We start from the raw sequence: 21,571 nt of genomic DNA on the forward strand, positions 1-21,571 counted from the left end.
AGTCTAGTCTGTTGACCAGTAATAATGTTTAATAGTCTAGTCTATTGACCAGTAATAATGTTTAATAGTCTAGTCTATTGACCAGTAATAATGTTTAATAGTCCAGTCTATTGACCAGTAATAATGTTTAATAGTCTAGTCTGTTGACCAGTAATAATGTTTAATAGTCTAGTCTATTGACCAGTAATAATGTTTAATAGTCTAGTCTATTGACCAGTAATAATGTTTAATAGTCCAGTCTGTTGACCAGTAATAATGTTTAATAGTCTAGTCTATTGACCAGTAATAATGTTTAATAGTCTAGTCTGTTGACCAGTAATAATGTTTAATAGTCTAGTCTATTGACCAGTAATAATGTTTAATAGTCTAGTCTGTTGACCAGTAATAATGTTTAATAGTCTAGTCTGTTGACCAGTAATAATGTTTAATAGTCTAGTCTGTTGACCAGTAATAATGTTTAATAGTCTAGTCTGTTGACCAGTAATAATGTTTAATAGTCTAGTCTATTGACCAGTAATAATGTTTAATAGTCTAGTCTATTGACCAGTAATAATGTTTAATAGTCTAGTCTATTGACCAGTAATAATGTTTAATAGTCTAGTCTATTGACCAGTAATAATGTTTAATAGTCTAGTCTATTGACCAGTAATAATGTTTAATAGTCTAGTCTATTGACCAGTAATAATGTTTAATAGTCTAGTCTGTTGACCAGTAATAATGTTTAATAGTCTAGTCTATTGACCAGTAATAATGTTTAATAGTCTAGTCTATTGACCAGTAATAATGTTTAATAGTCTAGTCTATTGACCAGTAATAATGTTTAATAGTATAGTCTGTTGACCAGTAATAATGTTTAATAGTCTAGTCTATTGACCAGTAATAATGTTTAATAGTCTAGTCTGTTGACCAGTAATAATGTTTAATAGTCTAGTCTGTTGACCAGTAATAATGTTTAATAGTCTAGTCTATTGACCAGTAATAATGTTTAATAGTCTAGTCTATTGACCAGTAATAATGTTTAATAGTCTAGTCTATTGACCAGTAATAATGTTTAATAGTCTAGTCTATTGACCAGTAATAATGTTTAATAGTCTAGTCTGTTGACCAGTAATAATGTTTAATAGTCTAGTCTATTGACCAGTAATAATGTTTAATAGTCTAGTCTGTTGACCAGTAATAATGTTTAATAGTCTAGTCTGTTGACCAGTAATAATGTTTAATAGTCTAGTCTGTTGACCAGTAATAATGTTTAATAGTCTAGTCTGTTGACCAGTAATAATGTTTAATAGTCTAGTCTATTGACCAGTAATAATGTTTAATAGTCTAGTCTGTTGACCAGTAATAATGTTTAATAGTCTAGTCTATTGACCAGTAATAATGTTTAATAGTCTAGTCTATTGACCAGTAATAATGTTTAATAGTCTAGTCTATTGACCAGTAATAATGTTTAATAGTCTAGTCTGTTGACCAGTAATAATGTTTAATAGTCTAGTCTGTTGACCAGTAATAATGTTTAATAGTCTAGTCTATTGACCAGTAATAATGTTTAATAGTCTAGTCTATTGACCAGTAATAATGTTTAATAGTCCAGTCTATTGACCAGTAATAATGTTTAATAGTCTAGTCTGTTGACCAGTAATAATGTTTAATAGTCTAGTCTATTGACCAGTAATAATGTTTAATAGTCTAGTCTATTGACCAGTAATAATGTTTAATAGTCCAGTCTGTTGACCAGTAATAATGTTTAATAGTCTAGTCTATTGACCAGTAATAATGTTTAATAGTCTAGTCTGTTGACCAGTAATAATGTTTAATAGTCTAGTCTATTGACCAGTAATAATGTTTAATAGTCTAGTCTGTTGACCAGTAATAATGTTTAATAGTCTAGTCTGTTGACCAGTAATAATGTTTAATAGTCTAGTCTGTTGACCAGTAATAATGTTTAATAGTCTAGTCTGTTGACCAGTAATAATGTTTAATAGTCTAGTCTATTGACCAGTAATAATGTTTAATAGTCTAGTCTATTGACCAGTAATAATGTTTAATAGTCTAGTCTATTGACCAGTAATAATGTTTAATAGTCTAGTCTATTGACCAGTAATAATGTTTAATAGTCTAGTCTATTGACCAGTAATAATGTTTAATAGTCTAGTCTATTGACCAGTAATAATGTTTAATAGTCTAGTCTATTGACCAGTAATAATGTTTAATAGTCCAGTCTGTTGACCAGTAATAATGTTTAATAGTCTAGTCTATTGACCAGTAATAATGTTTAATAGTCTAGTCTGTTGACCAGTAATAATGTTTAATAGTCTAGTCTATTGACCAGTAATAATGTTTAATAGTCTAGTCTGTTGACCAGTAATAATGTTTAATAGTCTAGTCTGTTGACCAGTAATAATGTTTAATAGTCTAGTCTGTTGACCAGTAATAATGTTTAATAGTCTAGTCTGTTGACCAGTAATAATGTTTAATAGTCTAGTCTATTGACCAGTAATAATGTTTAATAGTCTAGTCTATTGACCAGTAATAATGTTTAATAGTCTAGTCTATTGACCAGTAATAATGTTTAATAGTCTAGTCTATTGACCAGTAATAATGTTTAATAGTCTAGTCTATTGACCAGTAATAATGTTTAATAGTCTAGTCTATTGACCAGTAATAATGTTTAATAGTCTAGTCTGTTGACCAGTAATAATGTTTAATAGTCTAGTCTATTGACCAGTAATAATGTTTAATAGTCTAGTCTATTGACCAGTAATAATGTTTAATAGTCTAGTCTATTGACCAGTAATAATGTTTAATAGTATAGTCTGTTGACCAGTAATAATGTTTAATAGTCTAGTCTATTGACCAGTAATAATGTTTAATAGTCTAGTCTGTTGACCAGTAATAATGTTTAATAGTCTAGTCTGTTGACCAGTAATAATGTTTAATAGTCTAGTCTATTGACCAGTAATAATGTTTAATAGTCTAGTCTATTGACCAGTAATAATGTTTAATAGTCTAGTCTATTGACCAGTAATAATGTTTAATAGTCTAGTCTATTGACCAGTAATAATGTTTAATAGTCTAGTCTGTTGACCAGTAATAATGTTTAATAGTCTAGTCTATTGACCAGTAATAATGTTTAATAGTCTAGTCTGTTGACCAGTAATAATGTTTAATAGTCTAGTCTGTTGACCAGTAATAATGTTTAATAGTCTAGTCTGTTGACCAGTAATAATGTTTAATAGTCTAGTCTGTTGACCAGTAATAATGTTTAATAGTCTAGTCTATTGACCAGTAATAATGTTTAATAGTCTAGTCTGTTGACCAGTAATAATGTTTAATAGTCTAGTCTATTGACCAGTAATAATGTTTAATAGTCTAGTCTATTGACCAGTAATAATGTTTAATAGTCTAGTCTATTGACCAGTAATAATGTTTAATAGTCTAGTCTGTTGACCAGTAATAATGTTTAATAGTCTAGTCTGTTGACCAGTAATAATGTTTAATAGTCTAGTCTATTGACCAGTAATAATGTTTAATAGTCTAGTCTATTGACCAGTAATAATGTTTAATAGTCCAGTCTATTGACCAGTAATAATGTTTAATAGTCTAGTCTGTTGACCAGTAATAATGTTTAATAGTCTAGTCTATTGACCAGTAATAATGTTTAATAGTCTAGTCTATTGACCAGTAATAATGTTTAATAGTCCAGTCTGTTGACCAGTAATAATGTTTAATAGTCTAGTCTATTGACCAGTAATAATGTTTAATAGTCTAGTCTGTTGACCAGTAATAATGTTTAATAGTCTAGTCTATTGACCAGTAATAATGTTTAATAGTCTAGTCTGTTGACCAGTAATAATGTTTAATAGTCTAGTCTGTTGACCAGTAATAATGTTTAATAGTCTAGTCTGTTGACCAGTAATAATGTTTAATAGTCTAGTCTGTTGACCAGTAATAATGTTTAATAGTCTAGTCTATTGACCAGTAATAATGTTTAATAGTCTAGTCTATTGACCAGTAATAATGTTTAATAGTCTAGTCTATTGACCAGTAATAATGTTTAATAGTCTAGTCTATTGACCAGTAATAATGTTTAATAGTCTAGTCTATTGACCAGTAATAATGTTTAATAGTCTAGTCTGTTGACCAGTAATAATGTTTAATAGTCTAGTCTATTGACCAGTAATAATGTTTAATAGTCTAGTCTATTGACCAGTAATAATGTTTAATAGTCTAGTCTGTTGACCAGTAATAATGTTTAATAGTCTAGTCTATTGACCAGTAATAATGTTTAATAGTCTAGTCTATTGACCAGTAATAATGTTTAATAGTCTAGTCTATTGACCAGTAATAATGTTTAATAGTCTAGTCTATTGACCAGTAATAATGTTTAATAGTCTAGTCTGTTGACCAGTAATAATGTTTAATAGTCTAGTCTATTGACCAGTAATAATGTTTAATAGTCTAGTCTATTGACCAGTAATAATGTTTAATAGTCTAGTCTGTTGACCAGTAATAATGTTTAATAGTCTAGTCTATTGACCAGTAATAATGTTTAATAGTCTAGTCTGTTGACCAGTAATAATGTTTAATAGTCTAGTCTATTGACCAGTAATAATGTTTAATAGTCTAGTCTATTGACCAGTAATAATGTTTAATAGTCTAGTCTATTGACCAGTAATAATGTTTAATAGTCTAGTCTATTGACCAGTAATAATGTTTAATAGTCTAGTCTATTGACCAGTAATAATGTTTAATAGTCTAGTCTATTGACCAGTAATAATGTTTAATAGTCTAGTCTATTGACCAGTAATAATGTTTAATAGTCTAGTCTGTTGACCAGTAATAATGTTTAATAGTCTAGTCTGTTGACCAGTAATAATGTTTAATAGTCTAGTCTATTGACCAGTAATAATGTTTAATAGTCTAGTCTATTGACCAGTAATAATGTTTAATAGTCCAGTCTGTTGACCAGTAATAATGTTTAATAGTCTAGTCTATTGACCAGTAATAATGTTTAATAGTCTAGTCTGTTGACCAGTAATAATGTTTAATAGTCTAGTCTATTGACCAGTAATAATGTTTAATAGTCTAGTCTGTTGACCAGTAATAATGTTTAATAGTCTAGTCTGTTGACCAGTAATAATGTTTAATAGTCTAGTCTATTGACCAGTAATAATGTTTAATAGTCTAGTCTATTGACCAGTAATAATGTTTAATAGTCTAGTCTATTGACCAGTAATAATGTTTAATAGTCTAGTCTGTTGACCAGTAATAATGTTTAATAGTCTAGTCTGTTGACCAGTAATAATGTTTAATAGTCTAGTCTATTGACCAGTAATAATGTTTAATAGTCTAGTCTGTTGACCAGTAATAATGTTTAATAGTCTAGTCTATTGACCAGTAATAATGTTTAATAGTCTAGTCTATTGACCAGTAATAATGTTTAATAGTCTAGTCTGTTGACCAGTAATAATGTTTAATAGTCTAGTCTGTTGACCAGTAATAATGTTTAATAGTCTAGTCTATTGACCAGTAATAATGTTTAATAGTCTAGTCTGTTGACCAGTAATAATGTTTAATAGTCTAGTCTATTGACCAGTAATAATGTTTAATAGTCTAGTCTATTGACCAGTAATAATGTTTAATAGTCTAGTCTATTGACCAGTAATAATGTTTAATAGTCTAGTCTATTGACCAGTAATAATGTTTAATAGTCTAGTCTGTTGACCAGTAATAATGTTTAATAGTCTAGTCTGTTGACCAGTAATAATGTTTAATAGTCTAGTCTATTGACCAGTAATAATGTTTAATAGTCTAGTCTGTTGACCAGTAATAATGTTTAATAGTCTAGTCTATTGACCAGTAATAATGTTTAATAGTCTAGTCTATTGACCAGTAATAATGTTTAATAGTCTAGTCTATTGACCAGTAATAATGTTTAATAGTCTAGTCTATTGACCAGTAATAATGTTTAATAGTCTAGTCTGTTGACCAGTAATAATGTTTAATAGTCTAGTCTGTTGACCAGTAATAATGTTTAATAGTCTAGTCTGTTGACCAGTAATAATGTTTAATAGTCTAGTCTATTGACCAGTAATAATGTTTAATAGTCCAGTCTGTTGACCAGTAATAATGTTTAATAGTCTAGTCTATTGACCAGTAATAATGTTTAATAGTCTAGTCTATTGACCAGTAATAATGTTTAATAGTCTAGTCTGTTGACCAGTAATAATGTTTAATAGTCTAGTCTGTTGACCAGTAATAATGTTTAATAGTCTAGTCTATTGACCAGTAATAATGTTTAATAGTCTAGTCTATTGACCAGTAATAATGTTTAATAGTCTAGTCTGTTGACCAGTAATAATGTTTAATAGTCTAGTCTATTGACCAGTAATAATGTTTAATAGTCTAGTCTGTTGACCAGTAATAATGTTTAATAGTCTAGTCTATTGACCAGTAATAATGTTTAATAGTCCAGTCTATTGACCAGTAATAATGTTTAATAGTCTAGTCTGTTGACCAGTAATAATGTTTAATAGTCTAGTCTATTGACCAGTAATAATGTTTAATAGTCTAGTCTGTTGACCAGTAATAATGTTTAATAGTCTAGTCTATTGACCGGGATAATGTTTAATAGTCTAGTCTATTGACCAGTAATAATGTTTAATAGTCCAGTCTGTTGACCAGTAATAATGTTTAATAGTCTAGTCTATTGACCAGTAATAATGTTTAATAGTCTAGTCTGTTGACCAGTAATAATGTTTAATAGTCTAGTCTGTTGACCAGTAATAATGTTTAATAGTCTAGTCTATTGACCAGTAATAATGTTTAATAGTCTAGTCTATTGACCAGTAATAATGTTTAATAGTCTAGTCTATTGACCAGTAATAATGTTTAATAGTCTAGTCTGTTGACCAGTAATAATGTTTAATAGTCTAGTCTGTTGACCAGTAATAATGTTTAATAGTCTAGTCTATTGACCAGTAATAATGTTTAATAGTCTAGTCTATTGACCAGTAATAATGTTTAATAGTCTAGTCTATTGACCAGTAATAATGTTTAATAGTCTAGTCTGTTGACCAGTAATAATGTTTAATAGTCTAGTCTGTTGACCAGTAATAATGTTTAATAGTCTAGTCTGTTGACCAGTAATAATGTTTAATAGTCTAGTCTGTTGACCAGTAATAATGTTTAATAGTCTAGTCTGTTGACCAGTAATAATGTTTAATAGTCTAGTCTATTGACCAGTAATAATGTTTAATAGTCTAGTCTATTGACCAGTAATAATGTTTAATAGTCTAGTCTATTGACCAGTAATAATGTTTAATAGTCTAGTCTGTTGACCAGTAATAATGTTTAATAGTCTAGTCTGTTGACCAGTAATAATGTTTAATAGTCTAGTCTATTGACCAGTAATAATGTTTAATAGTCTAGTCTATTGACCAGTAATAATGTTTAATAGTCTAGTCTGTTGACCAGTAATAATGTTTAATAGTCTAGTCTATTGACCAGTAATAATGTTTAATAGTCTAGTCTATTGACCAGTAATAATGTTTAATAGTCCAGTCTGTTGACCAGTAATAATGTTTAATAGTCTAGTCTATTGACCAGTAATAATGTTTAATAGTCTAGTCTGTTGACCAGTAATAATGTTTAATAGTCTAGTCTATTGACCAGTAATAATGTTTAATAGTCTAGTCTATTGACCAGTAATAATGTTTAATAGTCTAGTCTGTTGACCAGTAATAATGTTTAATAGTCTAGTCTATTGACCAGTAATAATGTTTAATAGTCTAGTCTATTGACCAGTAATAATGTTTAATAGTCTAGTCTATTGACCAGTAATAATGTTTAATAGTCTAGTCTGTTGACCAGTAATAATGTTTAATAGTCTAGTCTATTGACCAGTAATAATGTTTAATAGTCTAGTCTATTGACCAGTAATAATGTTTAATAGTCTAGTCTATTGACCAGTAATAATGTTTAATAGTCTAGTCTATTGACCAGTAATAATGTTTAATAGTCCAGTCTATTGACCAGTAATAATGTTTAATAGTCTAGTCTGTTGACCAGTAATAATGTTTAATAGTCTAGTCTATTGACCAGTAATAATGTTTAATAGTCTAGTCTGTTGACCAGTAATAATGTTTAATAGTCTAGTCTATTGACCAGTAATAATGTTTAATAGTCTAGTCTATTGACCAGTAATAATGTTTAATAGTCTAGTCTATTGACCAGTAATAATGTTTAATAGTCTAGTCTGTTGACCAGTAATAATGTTTAATAGTCTAGTCTGTTGACCAGTAATAATGTTTAATAGTCTAGTCTATTGACCAGTAATAATGTTTAATAGTCTAGTCTGTTGACCAGTAATAATGTTTAATAGTCTAGTCTGTTGACCAGTAATAATGTTTAATAGTCTAGTCTGTTGACCAGTAATAATGTTTAATAGTCTAGTCTATTGACCAGTAATAATGTTTAATAGTCTAGTCTATTGACCAGTAATAATGTTTAATAGTCCAGTCTATTGACCAGTAATAATGTTTAATAGTCTAGTCTGTTGACCAGTAATAATGTTTAATAGTCTAGTCTATTGACCAGTAATAATGTTTAATAGTCTAGTCTGTTGACCAGTAATAATGTTTAATAGTCTAGTCTATTGACCAGTAATAATGTTTAATAGTCTAGTCTATTGACCAGTAATAATGTTTAATAGTCTAGTCTATTGACCAGTAATAATGTTTAATAGTCTAGTCTGTTGACCAGTAATAATGTTTAATAGTCTAGTCTGTTGACCAGTAATAATGTTTAATAGTCTAGTCTATTGACCAGTAATAATGTTTAATAGTCTAGTCTGTTGACCAGTAATAATGTTTAATAGTCTAGTCTGTTGACCAGTAATAATGTTTAATAGTCTAGTCTGTTGACCAGTAATAATGTTTAATAGTCTAGTCTATTGACCAGTAATAATGTTTAATAGTCTAGTCTGTTGACCAGTAATAATGTTTAATAGTCTAGTCTGTTGACCAGTAATAATGTTTAATAGTCTAGTCTATTGACCAGTAATAATGTTTAATAGTCTAGTCTGTTGACCAGTAATAATGTTTAATAGTCTAGTCTATTGACCAGTAATAATGTTTAATAGTCTAGTCTATTGACCAGTAATAATGTTTAATAGTCTAGTCTATTGACCAGTAATAATGTTTAATAGTCTAGTCTATTGACCAGTAATAATGTTTAATAGTCTAGTCTATTGACCAGTAATAATGTTTAATAGTCTAGTCTGTTGACCAGTAATAATGTTTAATAGTCTAGTCTATTGACCAGTAATAATGTTTAATAGTCTAGTCTGTTGACCAGTAATAATGTTTAATAGTCTAGTCTGTTGACCAGTAATAATGTTTAATAGTCTAGTCTATTGACCAGTAATAATGTTTAATAGTCTAGTCTGTTGACCAGTAATAATGTTTAATAGTCTAGTCTATTGACCAGTAATAATGTTTAATAGTCTAGTCTGTTGACCAGTAATAATGTTTAATAGTCTAGTCTATTGACCAGTAATAATGTTTAATAGTCTAGTCTATTGACCAGTAATAATGACAATATCTGTTAGTGTAATAGAATGAGGTGGCTGGCTACCTTGTCTGTGGATCATTCCTCCGTGCATTATCCTGGCTACGATACAGTGGTTCAGATTGTTCATCTTCAGCGTGATGCCCTGGAGAGAGAGGACAGGGTTCAGGGGTTAAAGGTCAAGCTTAGGGTCAGAGACTGAGGTGCCAGGCTGAAGGGAAGAATAGGGAGAAAATAACAGAGTGTGTATGACTGCTTCTGGGCCATGTGTGATAATAAATATTGCCAGTGTTAATACTTGCAATGGCAGAACCTGTTTGTGTGCGTCATGTCATATAACCTGTGCATGTGTAAGTGTGTCTGTGTATGTGCATGTGTGTGCATGTGTGTGCGTGTGTGGGTGTGTGTGTCGTACCATAGGTTCATCAGTGTTCTTCTGGAACTGAACCAGGCGTACTCTCGTCACGTTCTCCAGGTCCATGTCTCCGTTGGTGTTCTCGGGAGAGTCTCCGTTCAGGTAGGGTGAGGTGGGCGGGGGGGTCACCCTCAAAGCCTCATCACTGTACACCTCATGGGCCACCACGTCATGGGTCTGGAGCAAGGCCTGGAAAGGGTATTGGGAGACGAGTGAATGAGAGGAGGAGAGAAACAGAGAGAGGGAGATAGATCGCCAACAAGGGTCTAGAGCAAGGCTGACCTAGACACACATCAAGTACTATACTCACAATAACACATCTCTCTCTCACTTTATCTTTCTTTCTCTTTCTCTTGCGCTCTCTTTCTCTCTCTCTTTCTGTCTCTCTCTCTCTGTTTCTCTCTTTCTCTCTCGCTCTCTTTCTCTCTCTCTTTCTCTCTCTCTGTCTCTCTCTGTCTCTCTCTTTCTCTCTGTCTTTCTCTGTCTCTCTCTCTCTCTCTTTCTCTTTCTCTTTCTCTCTCAGCTTTGGTATGAGTCTACTGATGGCACTACCCAAAGACAACCAGCTTTACTTTACTCAATGACAGAGTGAAGTTCTGAGAGGAGGCATGCAGTAATAAAACCACAACAAAGACTACTACCACAGTCTTTTAATAACGCACGCAGTCACCCCACACACTTACTGAGAGTTCAAACATACACACACATACTCACACAAACATGCACGCACACACACACAGAAGGAGAAGGAGATCAGAGAGTGAGACATGAAGGTAGCGGCAGCCTCTCTGACTCTCATTAAACTACATCCCCACAGGGAGCACACACACACGCGCACGCACACACACGCGCACGCACACACACACACACACACACACACACACACACACACACACACACACACACACACACACACACACACACACACACACACACACACACACACACACACACACACACACACACACACATTACCACAGGAGTGCAGAAGGTGTGTGTGTGTGAGTGTGAGTCTTGAGACCCCTAATGAGAGCAAGATCATGGGTTTGAAGTGAACTACCCCCGGACAGAGATGCTTTAAAGTGACAGTCACCCGAAAACTTTATCTTAACAACCTGATCTGAGGTGATTTCAGCACAGTAACAAAGTGCACCCTACCTTCAGTTGAACACTGCTATGGACACAACATAGACCAGTGTCATTACCTTATATTAGGCAGGGTTCAGGTTTGACCAGAAAATGATGACATCTTCAGCCAACTACACTATACTACAACAGGAACATTAAAAGCTAGACACACTCCTGTACTTATTTTGGAAGATGATAAAAGAGGGAAAACATCTGTGGAACTGGAATTCTGAAGTCAACCCCAGAGTTCTAGAATATCTGGTCCGGATTAAAGTTGACCAAAAATGGAATTCTACAGTTCCAGAATTAGAAGGTTAGGTCCTCACCAGTTTCAGTAGCTAGTAGAGCGAGTGGTGGACGACGGAGACATCTGTGGTGGACGACGGAAACATCACAAGGTGCTCATGAGAGAGTAGTGGAAGGCTGAGGACACATATGCCCCTGCCTGTGTGTGTCTAGGGATGTGGCAGCTTGTACCTAATGGTTCCTGCCTCCCTCGTATCACCACCTCTGCCTCTCCGTTCCCCCATTTTTGTCAGACCGTGTAGAGCTAGACAGACCGTGTAGAGCTAGACAGACCTTGTAGAGCTAGACAGACCGTGTAGAGCTAGTCAGACCGTGTAGAGCTAGGCTCTAGGTCAGATCTACACAACTCACTGACCACTCTATTTCACTCACAATCTCTCCATCTTTCCAAAACCCTCCTTCCATCTCTCCCCTCCACCACTCTCTCTCTCTCCCTTCACAGTACAGTCTGTATTGCTAGGCCCCAACTCTCTCTCTCTCAATTAAATTTCAAGTTAAGGTCTTTATTGACATAGGAAACATATGTTAACATTGCCAAAGCAAGTGAACTAGATAATACAAAAAAGTGAAATGAACAATAAAAATGTACAGTAAACATTCCAAACTTAAAATGTCATATGTCTAACAATGGGCAAATATTTAAAGTACAAAAGGAAAAATAAATAAACATAAATATGGTTTGTATTTACTATGGTGTTTGTTCTTCACTGGTTGCCTTTTTCTTGTGGCAACAGGTTAGACATCTTGCTGCTGTGATGACACACTGTGGTATTTCCCCAAGTAGATAAGGGAGTTTTCAAAATATCATTTGTTTTTAAATTCTTTGTGAGTTTGAGTAATCTGAGGGAAATATGTGTCTCTAATATGGTCATACATTTGGCAGGAGGATAGGAAGTGAAGCTCAGTTTCCACCTCATTTTGTGGGCAGTGTGCACATAGCCTGTCTTCTCTTGAGAGCCAGGTCTGTCTACGGCAGCCTTTCTCAATAGCTAGGCTCTGTTTTTTTGGTTAATTTTTTCCAGTGTGTCAAGTACATTTTGTTTTCTCATGACTTGGTTGTGTCTAATTGTGTTGCTGTCCTGGGGCTCTGTTCACAAACACAAATAGACCCAAACAAATCATGAGAAAACAAAAGATAATTACTTTTAAAAAACAGAGCAAACTAGAATGCTATTTCAAATCAAATCAAATCAAATTGTATTTGTCACATGCACCGAATACAACAATGTGTAGACCTTACAGTGAAATGCTTACTTACAAGTCCTTAACCAACAATGCCGTTTTAAGAAAAGTCCTAAAAAAGTAAGAGATAAGAATAACAAATAAATAAAGAGCAGCAGTAAAATAACAATAGCGGGGCTCTATACAGGGGGTACCAGTACAGAGTCAATGTGGAGGTTATATACAGGGGCTACCGGTACAGAGTCAATGTGGAGGCTATATACAGGGGCTACCGGTACAGAGTCAATGTGGAGGCTATATACAGGGGGTACCGGTACAGAGTCAATGTGGAGGTTATATACAGGGGGTACCGGTACAAAGTCAATGTGGAGACTATATACAGGGGGTACCAGTACAGAGTCAATGTGGAGGTTATATACAGGGGGTACCGGTACAGAGTCAATGTGGAGGTTATATACAGGGGCTACCGGTACAGAGTCAATGTGGAGGCTATATACAGGGGGTACCGGTACAGAGTCAATGTGGAGGCTATATACAGGGGGTACCGGTACAGAGTCAATGTGGAGGTTATATACAGGGGGTACCGGTACAAAGTCAATGTGGAGACTATATACAGGGGGTACCAGTACAGAGTCAATGTGGAGGTTATATACAGGGGGTACCAGTACAGAGTCAATGTGGAGGCTATATACAGGGGGTACCGGTACAGAGTCAATGTGGAGGCTATATACAGGGGGTACCAGTACAGAGTCAATGTGGAGGCTATATACAGGGGGTACCAGTACAGAGTCAATGTGGAGGCTATATACAGGGGGTACAGGTACAGAGTCAATGTGGAGGCTATATACAGGGGGTACTGGTACAGAGTCAATGTGGAGGCTATATACAGGGGGTACTGGTACAGAGTCAATGTGGAGGCTATATACAGGGGGTACCAGTACAGAGTCAATGTGGAGGCTATATACAGGGGGTACAGGTACAGAGTCAATGTGGAGGCTATATACAGGGGGTACAGGTACAGAGTCAATGTGGAGACAATATACAGGGGGTACAGGTACAGAGTCAATGTGGAGGTTATATACAGGGGGTACAGGTACAGAGTCAATGTGGAGGCTATATACAGGGGGTACCAGTACAGAGTCAATGTGGAGACTATATACAGGGGGTACCAGTACAGAGTCAATGTGGAGGCTATATACAGGGGGTACAGGTACAGAGTCAATGTGGAGGCTATATACAGGGGGTACAGGTACAGAGTCAATGTGGAGGCTATAAACAGGGGGTACAGGTACAGAGTCAATGTGGAGGCTATAAACAGGGGGTACAGGTACAGAGTCAATGTGGAGACTATATACAGGGGGTACCAGTACAGAGTCAATGTGGAGGCTATATACAGGGGGTACAGGTACAGAGTCAATGTGGAGGCTATATACAGGGGGTACAGGTACAGAGTCAATGTGGAGGCTATATACAGGGGGTACAGGTACAGAGTCAATGTGGAGGCTATATACAGGGGGCACAGGTACAGAGTCAATGTGGAGGTTATATACAGGGGGTACCAGTACAGAGTCAATGTGGAGGCTATATACAGGGGGTACCAGTACAGAGTCAATGTGGAGGCTATATACAGGGGGTACCAGTACAGAGTCAATGTGGAGGCTATATACAGGGGGTACCGGTACAGAGTCAATGTGGAGGCTATATACAGGGGGTACCGGTACAGAGTCAATGTGGAGGCTATATACAGGGGGTACCAGTACAGAGTCAATGTGGAGGCTATATACAGGGGGTACAGGTACAGAGTCAATGTGGAGGCTATATACAGGGGGCACAGGTACAGAGTCAATGTGGAGGTTATATACAGGGGGTACCAGTACAGAGTCAATGTGGAGGCTATATACAGGGGGTACCAGTACAGAGTCAATGTGGAGGCTATATACAGGGGGTACCAGTACAGAGTCAATGTGGAGGCTATATACAGGGGGTACCGGTACAGAGTCAATGTGGAGGCTATATACAGGGGGTACCGGTACAGAGTCAATGTGGAGGCTATATACAGGGGGTACCAGTACAGAGTCAATGTGGAGGCTATATACAGGGGGTACCAGTACAGAGTCAATGTGGAGGCTATATACAGGGGGTACCAGTACAGGGTCAATGTGGAGGCTATATACAGGGGGTACCGGTACAGAGTCAATGTGGAGGCTATATACAGGGGGTACCAGTACAGAGTCAATGTGGAGGCTATATACAGGGGGTACCGGTACAGAGTCAATGTGGAGGCTATATACAGGGGGTACCGGTACAGAGTCAATGTGGAGGCTATATACAGGGGGTACCAGTACAGAGTCAATGTGGAGGCTATATACAGGGGGTACCAGTACAGAGTCAATGTGGAGGCTATATACAGGGGGTACCAGTACAGAGTCAATGTGGAGGCTATATACAGGGGGTACTGGTACAGAGTCAATGTGGAGGGTATATACAGGGGGTACCAGTACAGAGTCAATGTGGAGGCTATATACAGGGGGTACCAGTACAGAGTCAATGTGGAGGCTATATACAGGGGGTACCAGTACAGAGTCAATGTGGAGGCTATATACAGGGGGTACTGGTACAGAGTCAATGTGGAGGCTATATACAGGGGGTACCAGTACAGAGTCAATGTAGAGGCTATATACGGGGGGTACCAGTACAGAGTCAATGTGGAAGCTATATACAGGGGGTACCACCAGTACAGAGTCAATGTGGAGGCTATATACAGGGAGTACCACCAGTACAGAGTCAATGTGGAGGCTATATACAGGGTATTACGGTACAGAGTCAATGTGGAGGCTATATACAGGGGGTACCAGTACAGAGTCAATGTGGAGGCTATATACAGGGGGTACCAGTACAGAGTCAATGTGGAGGCTATATACAGGGGGTACCAGTACAGAGTCAATGTGGAGGCTATATACAGGGGGTACCAGTACAGAGTCAATGTGGAGGGTATATACAGGGGGTACCAGTACAGAGTCAATGTGGAGGCTATATACAGGGGGTACCAGTACAGAGTCAATGTGGAGGCTATATACAGGGGGTACCAGTACAGAGTCAATGTGGAGGCTATATACAGGGGGTACCGGTACAGAGTCAATGTGGAGGCTATATACAGGGGGTACCGGTACAGAGTCAATGTGGAGGCTATATACAGGGGGTACCAGTACAGAGTCAATGTGGAGGTTATATACAGGGGGTACCGGTACAGAGTCAATGTGGAGGTTATATACAGGGGGTACCAGTACAGAGTCAATGTGGAGGCTATATACAGGGGGTACCAGTACAGAGTCAATGTGGAGGCTATATACAGGGGGTACCAGTACAGAGTCAATGTGGAGGCTATATACAGGGGGTACCGGTACAGAGTCAATGTGGAGGCTATATACAGGGGGTACCGGTACAGAGTCAATGTGGAGGCTATATACAGGGGGTACCAGTACAGAGTCAATGTGGAGGCTATATACAGGGGGTACCAGTACAGAGTCAATGTGGAGGCTATATACAGGGGGTACCAGTACAGGGTCAATGTGGAGGCTATATACAGGGGGTACCGGTACAGAGTCAATGTGGAGGCTATATACAGGGGGTACCAGTACAGAGTCAATGTGGAGGCTATATACAGGGGGTACCGGTACAGAGTCAATGTGGAGGCTATATACAGGGGGTACCGGTACAGAGTCAATGTGGAGGCTATATACAGGGGGTACCAGTACAGAGTCAATGTGGAGGCTATATACAGGGGGTACCAGTACAGAGTCAATGTGGAGGCTATATACAGGGGGTACCAGTACAGAGTCAATGTGGAGGCTATATACAGGGGGTACTGGTACAGAGTCAATGTGGAGGGTATATACAGGGGGTACCAGTACAGAGTCAATGTGGAGGCTATATACAGGGGGTACCAGTACAGAGTCAATGTGGAGGCTATATACAGGGGGTACCAGTACAGAGTCAATGTGGAGGCTATATACAGGGGGTACTGGTACAGAGTCAATGTGGAGGCTATATACAGGGGGTACCAGTACAGAGTCAATGTGGAGACTATATACAGGGGGTACCAGTACAGAGTCAATGTGGAGGCTATATACAGGGGGTACCAGTACAGAGTCAATGTGGAGGCTATATACAGGGGGTACCAGTACAGAGTCAATGTGGAGGCTATATACAGGGGGTACCAGTACAGAGTCAATGTGGAGGCTATATACAGGGGGTACCAGTAGAGAGTCAATGTGGAGACTATATACAGGGGGTACCAGTACAGAGTCAATGTGGAGGCTATATACAGGGGGTACAGGTACAGAGTCAATGTGGAGGCTATATACAGGGGGTACAGGTACAGAGTCAATGTGGAGGCTATATACAGGGGGTACCAGTACAGAGTCAATGTGGAGGCTATATACAGGGGGTACTGGTACAGAGTCAATGTGGAGGCTATATACAGGGGGTACCGGTACAGAGTCAATGTGGAGGCTATATACAGGGGGTACCAGTACAGAGTCAATGTGGAGGCTATATACAGGGGGTACTGGTACAGAGTCAATGTGGAGGCTATATACAGGGGGTACCAGTACAGAGTCAATGTGGAGGGTATATACAGGGGGTACCAGTACAGAGTCAATGTGGAGGCTATATACAGGGGGTACCAGTACAGAGTCAATGTAGAGGCTATATACGGGGGGTACCAGTACAGAGTCAATGTGGAAGCTATATACAGGGGGTACTGGTACAGAGTCAATGTGGAGGCTATATACAGGGGTACCGGTACAGAGTCAATGTGGAGGCTATATACAGGGGGTACCAGTACAGAGTCAATGTGGAGGTTATATACAGGGGGTACCGGTACAGAGTCAATGTGGAGGCTATATACAGGGGGTACCGGTACAAAGTCAATGTGGAGACTATATACAGGGGGTACCAGTACAGAGTCAATGTGGAGGTTATATACAGGGGGCACCGGTACAGAGTCAATGTGGAGGCTATATACAGGGGGTACCGGTACAGAGTCAATGTGGAGACTATATACAGGGGGTACCAGTACAGAGTCAATGTGGAGGCTATATACAGGGGGTACCAGTACAGAGTCAATGTGGAGGCTATATACAGGGGGTACCAGTACAGAGTCAATGTGGAGGCTATATACAGGGGGTACCAGTACAGAGTCAATGTGGAGGCTATATACAGGGGGTACCAGTACAGAGTCAATGTGGAGGCTATATACAGGGGGTACCAGTACAGAGTCAATGTGGAGGCTATATACAGGGGGTACCACCAGTACAGAGTCAATGTGGAGGCTATATACAGGGAGTACCACCAGTACAGAGTCAATGTGGAGGCTATATACAGGGTATTACGGTACAGAGTCAATGTGGAGGCTATATACAGGGGGTACCAGTACAGAGTCAATGTGGAGGCTATATACAGGGGGTACCAGTACAGAGTCAATGTGGAGGCTATATACAGGGGGTACCAGTACAGAGTCAATGTGGAGGCTATATACAGGGGGTACCAGTACAGAGTCAATGTGGAGGGTATATACAGGGGGTACCAGTACAGAGTCAATGTGGAGGCTATATACAGGGGGTACCAGTACAGAGTCAATGTGGAGGCTATATACAGGGGGTACCAGTACAGAGTCAATGTGGAGGCTATATACAGGGGGTACCGGTACAGAGTCAATGTGGAGGCTATATACAGGGGGTACCGGTACAGAGTCAATGTGGAGGCTATATACAGGGGGTACCAGTACAGAGTCAATGTGGAGGTTATATACAGGGGGTACCGGTACAGAGTCAATGTGGAGGCTATATACAGGGGGTACCAGTACAGAGTCAATGTGGAGACTATATACAGGGGGTACCAGTACAGAGTCAATGTGGAGGTTATATACAGGGGGCACCGGTACAGAGTCAATGTGGAGGCTATATACAGGGGGTACCGGTACAGAGTCAATGTGGAGACTATATACAGGGGGTACCAGTACAGAGTCAATGTGGAGGCTATATACAGGGGGTACCAGTACAGAGTCAATGTGGAGGCTATATACAGGGGGTACCAGTACAGAGTCAATGTGGAGGCTATATACAGGGTATTACGGTACAGAGTCAATGTGGAGGCTATATACAGGGTATTACGGTACAGAGTCAATGTGGAGGCTATATACAGGGGGTACCAGTACAGAGTCAATGTGCGGGGGCACCGGAGTCGAGGTAATTGAAGTAATATGTACATGTAGGTAGAGTTATTAAAGTGACTATGCATGGATGATAACAGACAGTAGCAGCAGCGTGCAAAGGAGGAGGGCTACATTCATAAGTGCATTAGTAACGTTAAGTAAGTAAGAGGGGAGGGGCAATGCAAATAGTCTGGGTAGCCATTTTATTAGCTGTTCAGGAGTCTTATGGATGGCACGGGGGTAGAAGCTGTTTAGAAGCCTCTTGGACCTAGACTTGGCGCTCCTGGACCGCTTGCCGTGTGGTAGCAGAGAGAACAGTGACTAGGGCGGCTGGAGTACATTTTTGGGGCTTTACTTTGACACCGCCTGGTATAGAGGTCCTGGATGGCAGGAAGCTTGGTGATGTACTGGGCCGTACGCACTACCCTCTGTAGTGCCTTGCGGTCAGAGGCTGAGCAGTTGCCATACCAGGCAGTTATGCAACCGGTCAGGATGCTCTCGATGGTGCAGCTGTAAAACCTTTTGAGGATCTGAGGACCCATGCCAAATATTTTCAGTCTACTGCGGGGGAATAGGTTTTATCATGCCCTCTTTACGACTGTCTTGGTGTGCTTGGACCATGCTAGTTTGTTGGTGATGTGGATGCCAAGGAACTTGAAGTTCTCAACTACAGCCCCGTCGACGAGAATGGGGGTGTGCTCGGTCCGCCTTTTCCTGTAGCCCACAATCATCTCCTTTGTCTTGATCACGTTGAGGGAGAGGTTGTTGTCCTTGCACCACACGGTCAGGTCTCTGCCCTCCTCCCTATAGGCTGTCTCATCGTTGTCGGTGATCAGGCACTGTTGTGTCATCAGCAAACTTAATGATGGCGTTGGAGTCGTGGCTGGCCGTGCAGTTATGAGTGAACAGGGAGTACAGGAGGGGACTGAGCACGCACCCCTGAGGGGCCCCCATGTTGAGAATCAGCGTGGTGGATGTGTTGTTACTTACCCTTACCACCTGGGGGTGGTGTTTCGTCCCAGGATCCTAAGCTTAGTGATGAGGTTGGAGGGCACTATGGTGTTGAACGTTGAGCTGTAGTCAATGAACAGCATTTTCATATAGGTGTTCCTTTTGTCCAGGTGTGAAAGGGCAGTGTGGAGTGCAATAGAGATTGCATCATCTGTGGATCTGTTGGTGCGGTACGCAAATTGGAGTGGGTTTAGTGTTTCTTGGATAATGGTGATCATGTGAGACATGACCAGTCTTTCAAAGCATTTCATGGCTACAGACGTGAGTGCTACAGGTCAGTAGTCATTTAGGCAGGTCACCTTAGTGTTCTTGGGCACAGGGACTATGGTGGTCTGCTTGAAACATGTTGGTATTACAGACAGGGAGAGGTTGAAAATGTCAGTAAAGACACTTGCCAGTTGGTCAGCGCATGCTCGGAGTACACGTCCTGGTAATCCGTCTGGCCCTGCGGCCTTGTGAATGTTGACCTGTTTAAAGGTCTTACTCACATCGGCTGCGGAGAGCGTGATCACACAGTCGTCCGGAACAGCTGATGCTCTCGTGCATGTTTCAGTGTTACTTGAGTGTTACTCGAATGTTGCCTGTAATCCATGGCTTCTGGTTATGGTATGTACCTACAGTCATTACGGGGGCAACGTCCTCGATGCACTTATTGATAAAGCCAGTGACTGATTGTGGTGTACTCCTCAACGCCTTCGGAGGAATCCCGGAACATATTCCAGTCTGTGCTAGCAAAACAGTCCTGTAGTTTAGCATCTGCTTCATCTGACCACTTTTTTTTATAGACCGAGTCACTGGTTCTTCTTGCTTTAATTTTTGCTTGTAAGCAAGAATCAGGAAGATAGAATTATGGTCAGATTTGCCAAATGGAGGGCGAGGGAGAGCTTTGTACACGTCTCTGTGTGTGGAGAAAAGGTGGTCTAGAATGTTTTTCTCTCTGGTAGCACATTTAACATGCTGATAGAAATATGGTAAAACTGATTTAAGTTTCCCTGCATTGAAGTCCCCGGACACTAGGAGCGCCGCCTCTGGATGAGCGTTTTCCTGTTTACTAATGGTGGAATACAGCTCATTGAGTGCGGTTTTAGTGCCAGAAACGGTCTGTGGTGGTATGGAGACAGCTACAAAAAATACAGATGAAAACTCTCTAAGTAGATAGTGTGTTCTACAGCTTATCACGAGTATCATGAGATACTCTATCTCAGGTGAGCAAAACCTCGCCTGAGGTAGAAAATACTTCCTTAAATATTGTGCACCAGCTGTTGTTTACGTACCACCGCCCCGTGTCTTACCAGAGGCTGCTGTTCTATCCTGCTGATAGAGTGGCCCTAAACAGAGAGTACACAGTGGCATAATACCTGACCACTGTGACTGACCCAAAATTAAGGAAAGTTTTGACTATGTACAGTCTCAGTGAGTATTGCTATTGAAAAAGGCTACCGTAGGCAGACCTGGCTCTCAAGAGAAGACAGGCTATGTGCACACTGCCCACAAGATGATGTGGAAACTGAGCTGCACTTCCTAACCTCTTGCCAAATGAATGACCACATTAGAGACACATACTTCCCTCAGATTACACAGACCCACAAAGAATTTAAAAACACATAATATTTTGATCAACAGTTTTCTCATGATTTGGATAGGTCTAATTGTGTTGCTGTCCTGGGGCTCTGTGGGGTCTGTTTATGTTTGTGAACAGAGCCCCAGGACGAGCTTGCTTAGGGGACTCTTCTCCAGGTTCATCT

At 39.0% G+C, this 21,571-nt stretch overlaps 1 protein-coding gene across 19 annotated transcripts in view; it reads right to left on the minus strand.

The window, feature by feature from the left end:
- LOC110504742 (peripheral plasma membrane protein CASK) overlaps positions 1–21,571 on the minus strand; it is a 273,170-nt gene that overhangs the window by 46,843 nt on the left and 204,756 nt on the right. For all 19 annotated transcript variants that reach the window (XM_036975207.1, XM_036975191.1, XM_036975202.1 and 16 more), the window contains 2 exons: positions 9,986–10,174; positions 9,637–9,715 (listed from right to left, as the gene is read on the minus strand). In XM_036975207.1, the coding sequence (XP_036831102.1) occupies positions 9,637–9,715; positions 9,986–10,174 (268 nt within the window). The remainder of the gene's footprint in view (positions 1–9,636; positions 9,716–9,985; positions 10,175–21,571) is intronic.

Source organism: Oncorhynchus mykiss, chromosome 3 (genome assembly GCF_013265735.2).
Source record: "Oncorhynchus mykiss isolate Arlee chromosome 3, USDA_OmykA_1.1, whole genome shotgun sequence".
Lineage (NCBI taxonomy): Eukaryota > Metazoa > Chordata > Actinopteri > Salmoniformes > Salmonidae > Oncorhynchus > Oncorhynchus mykiss.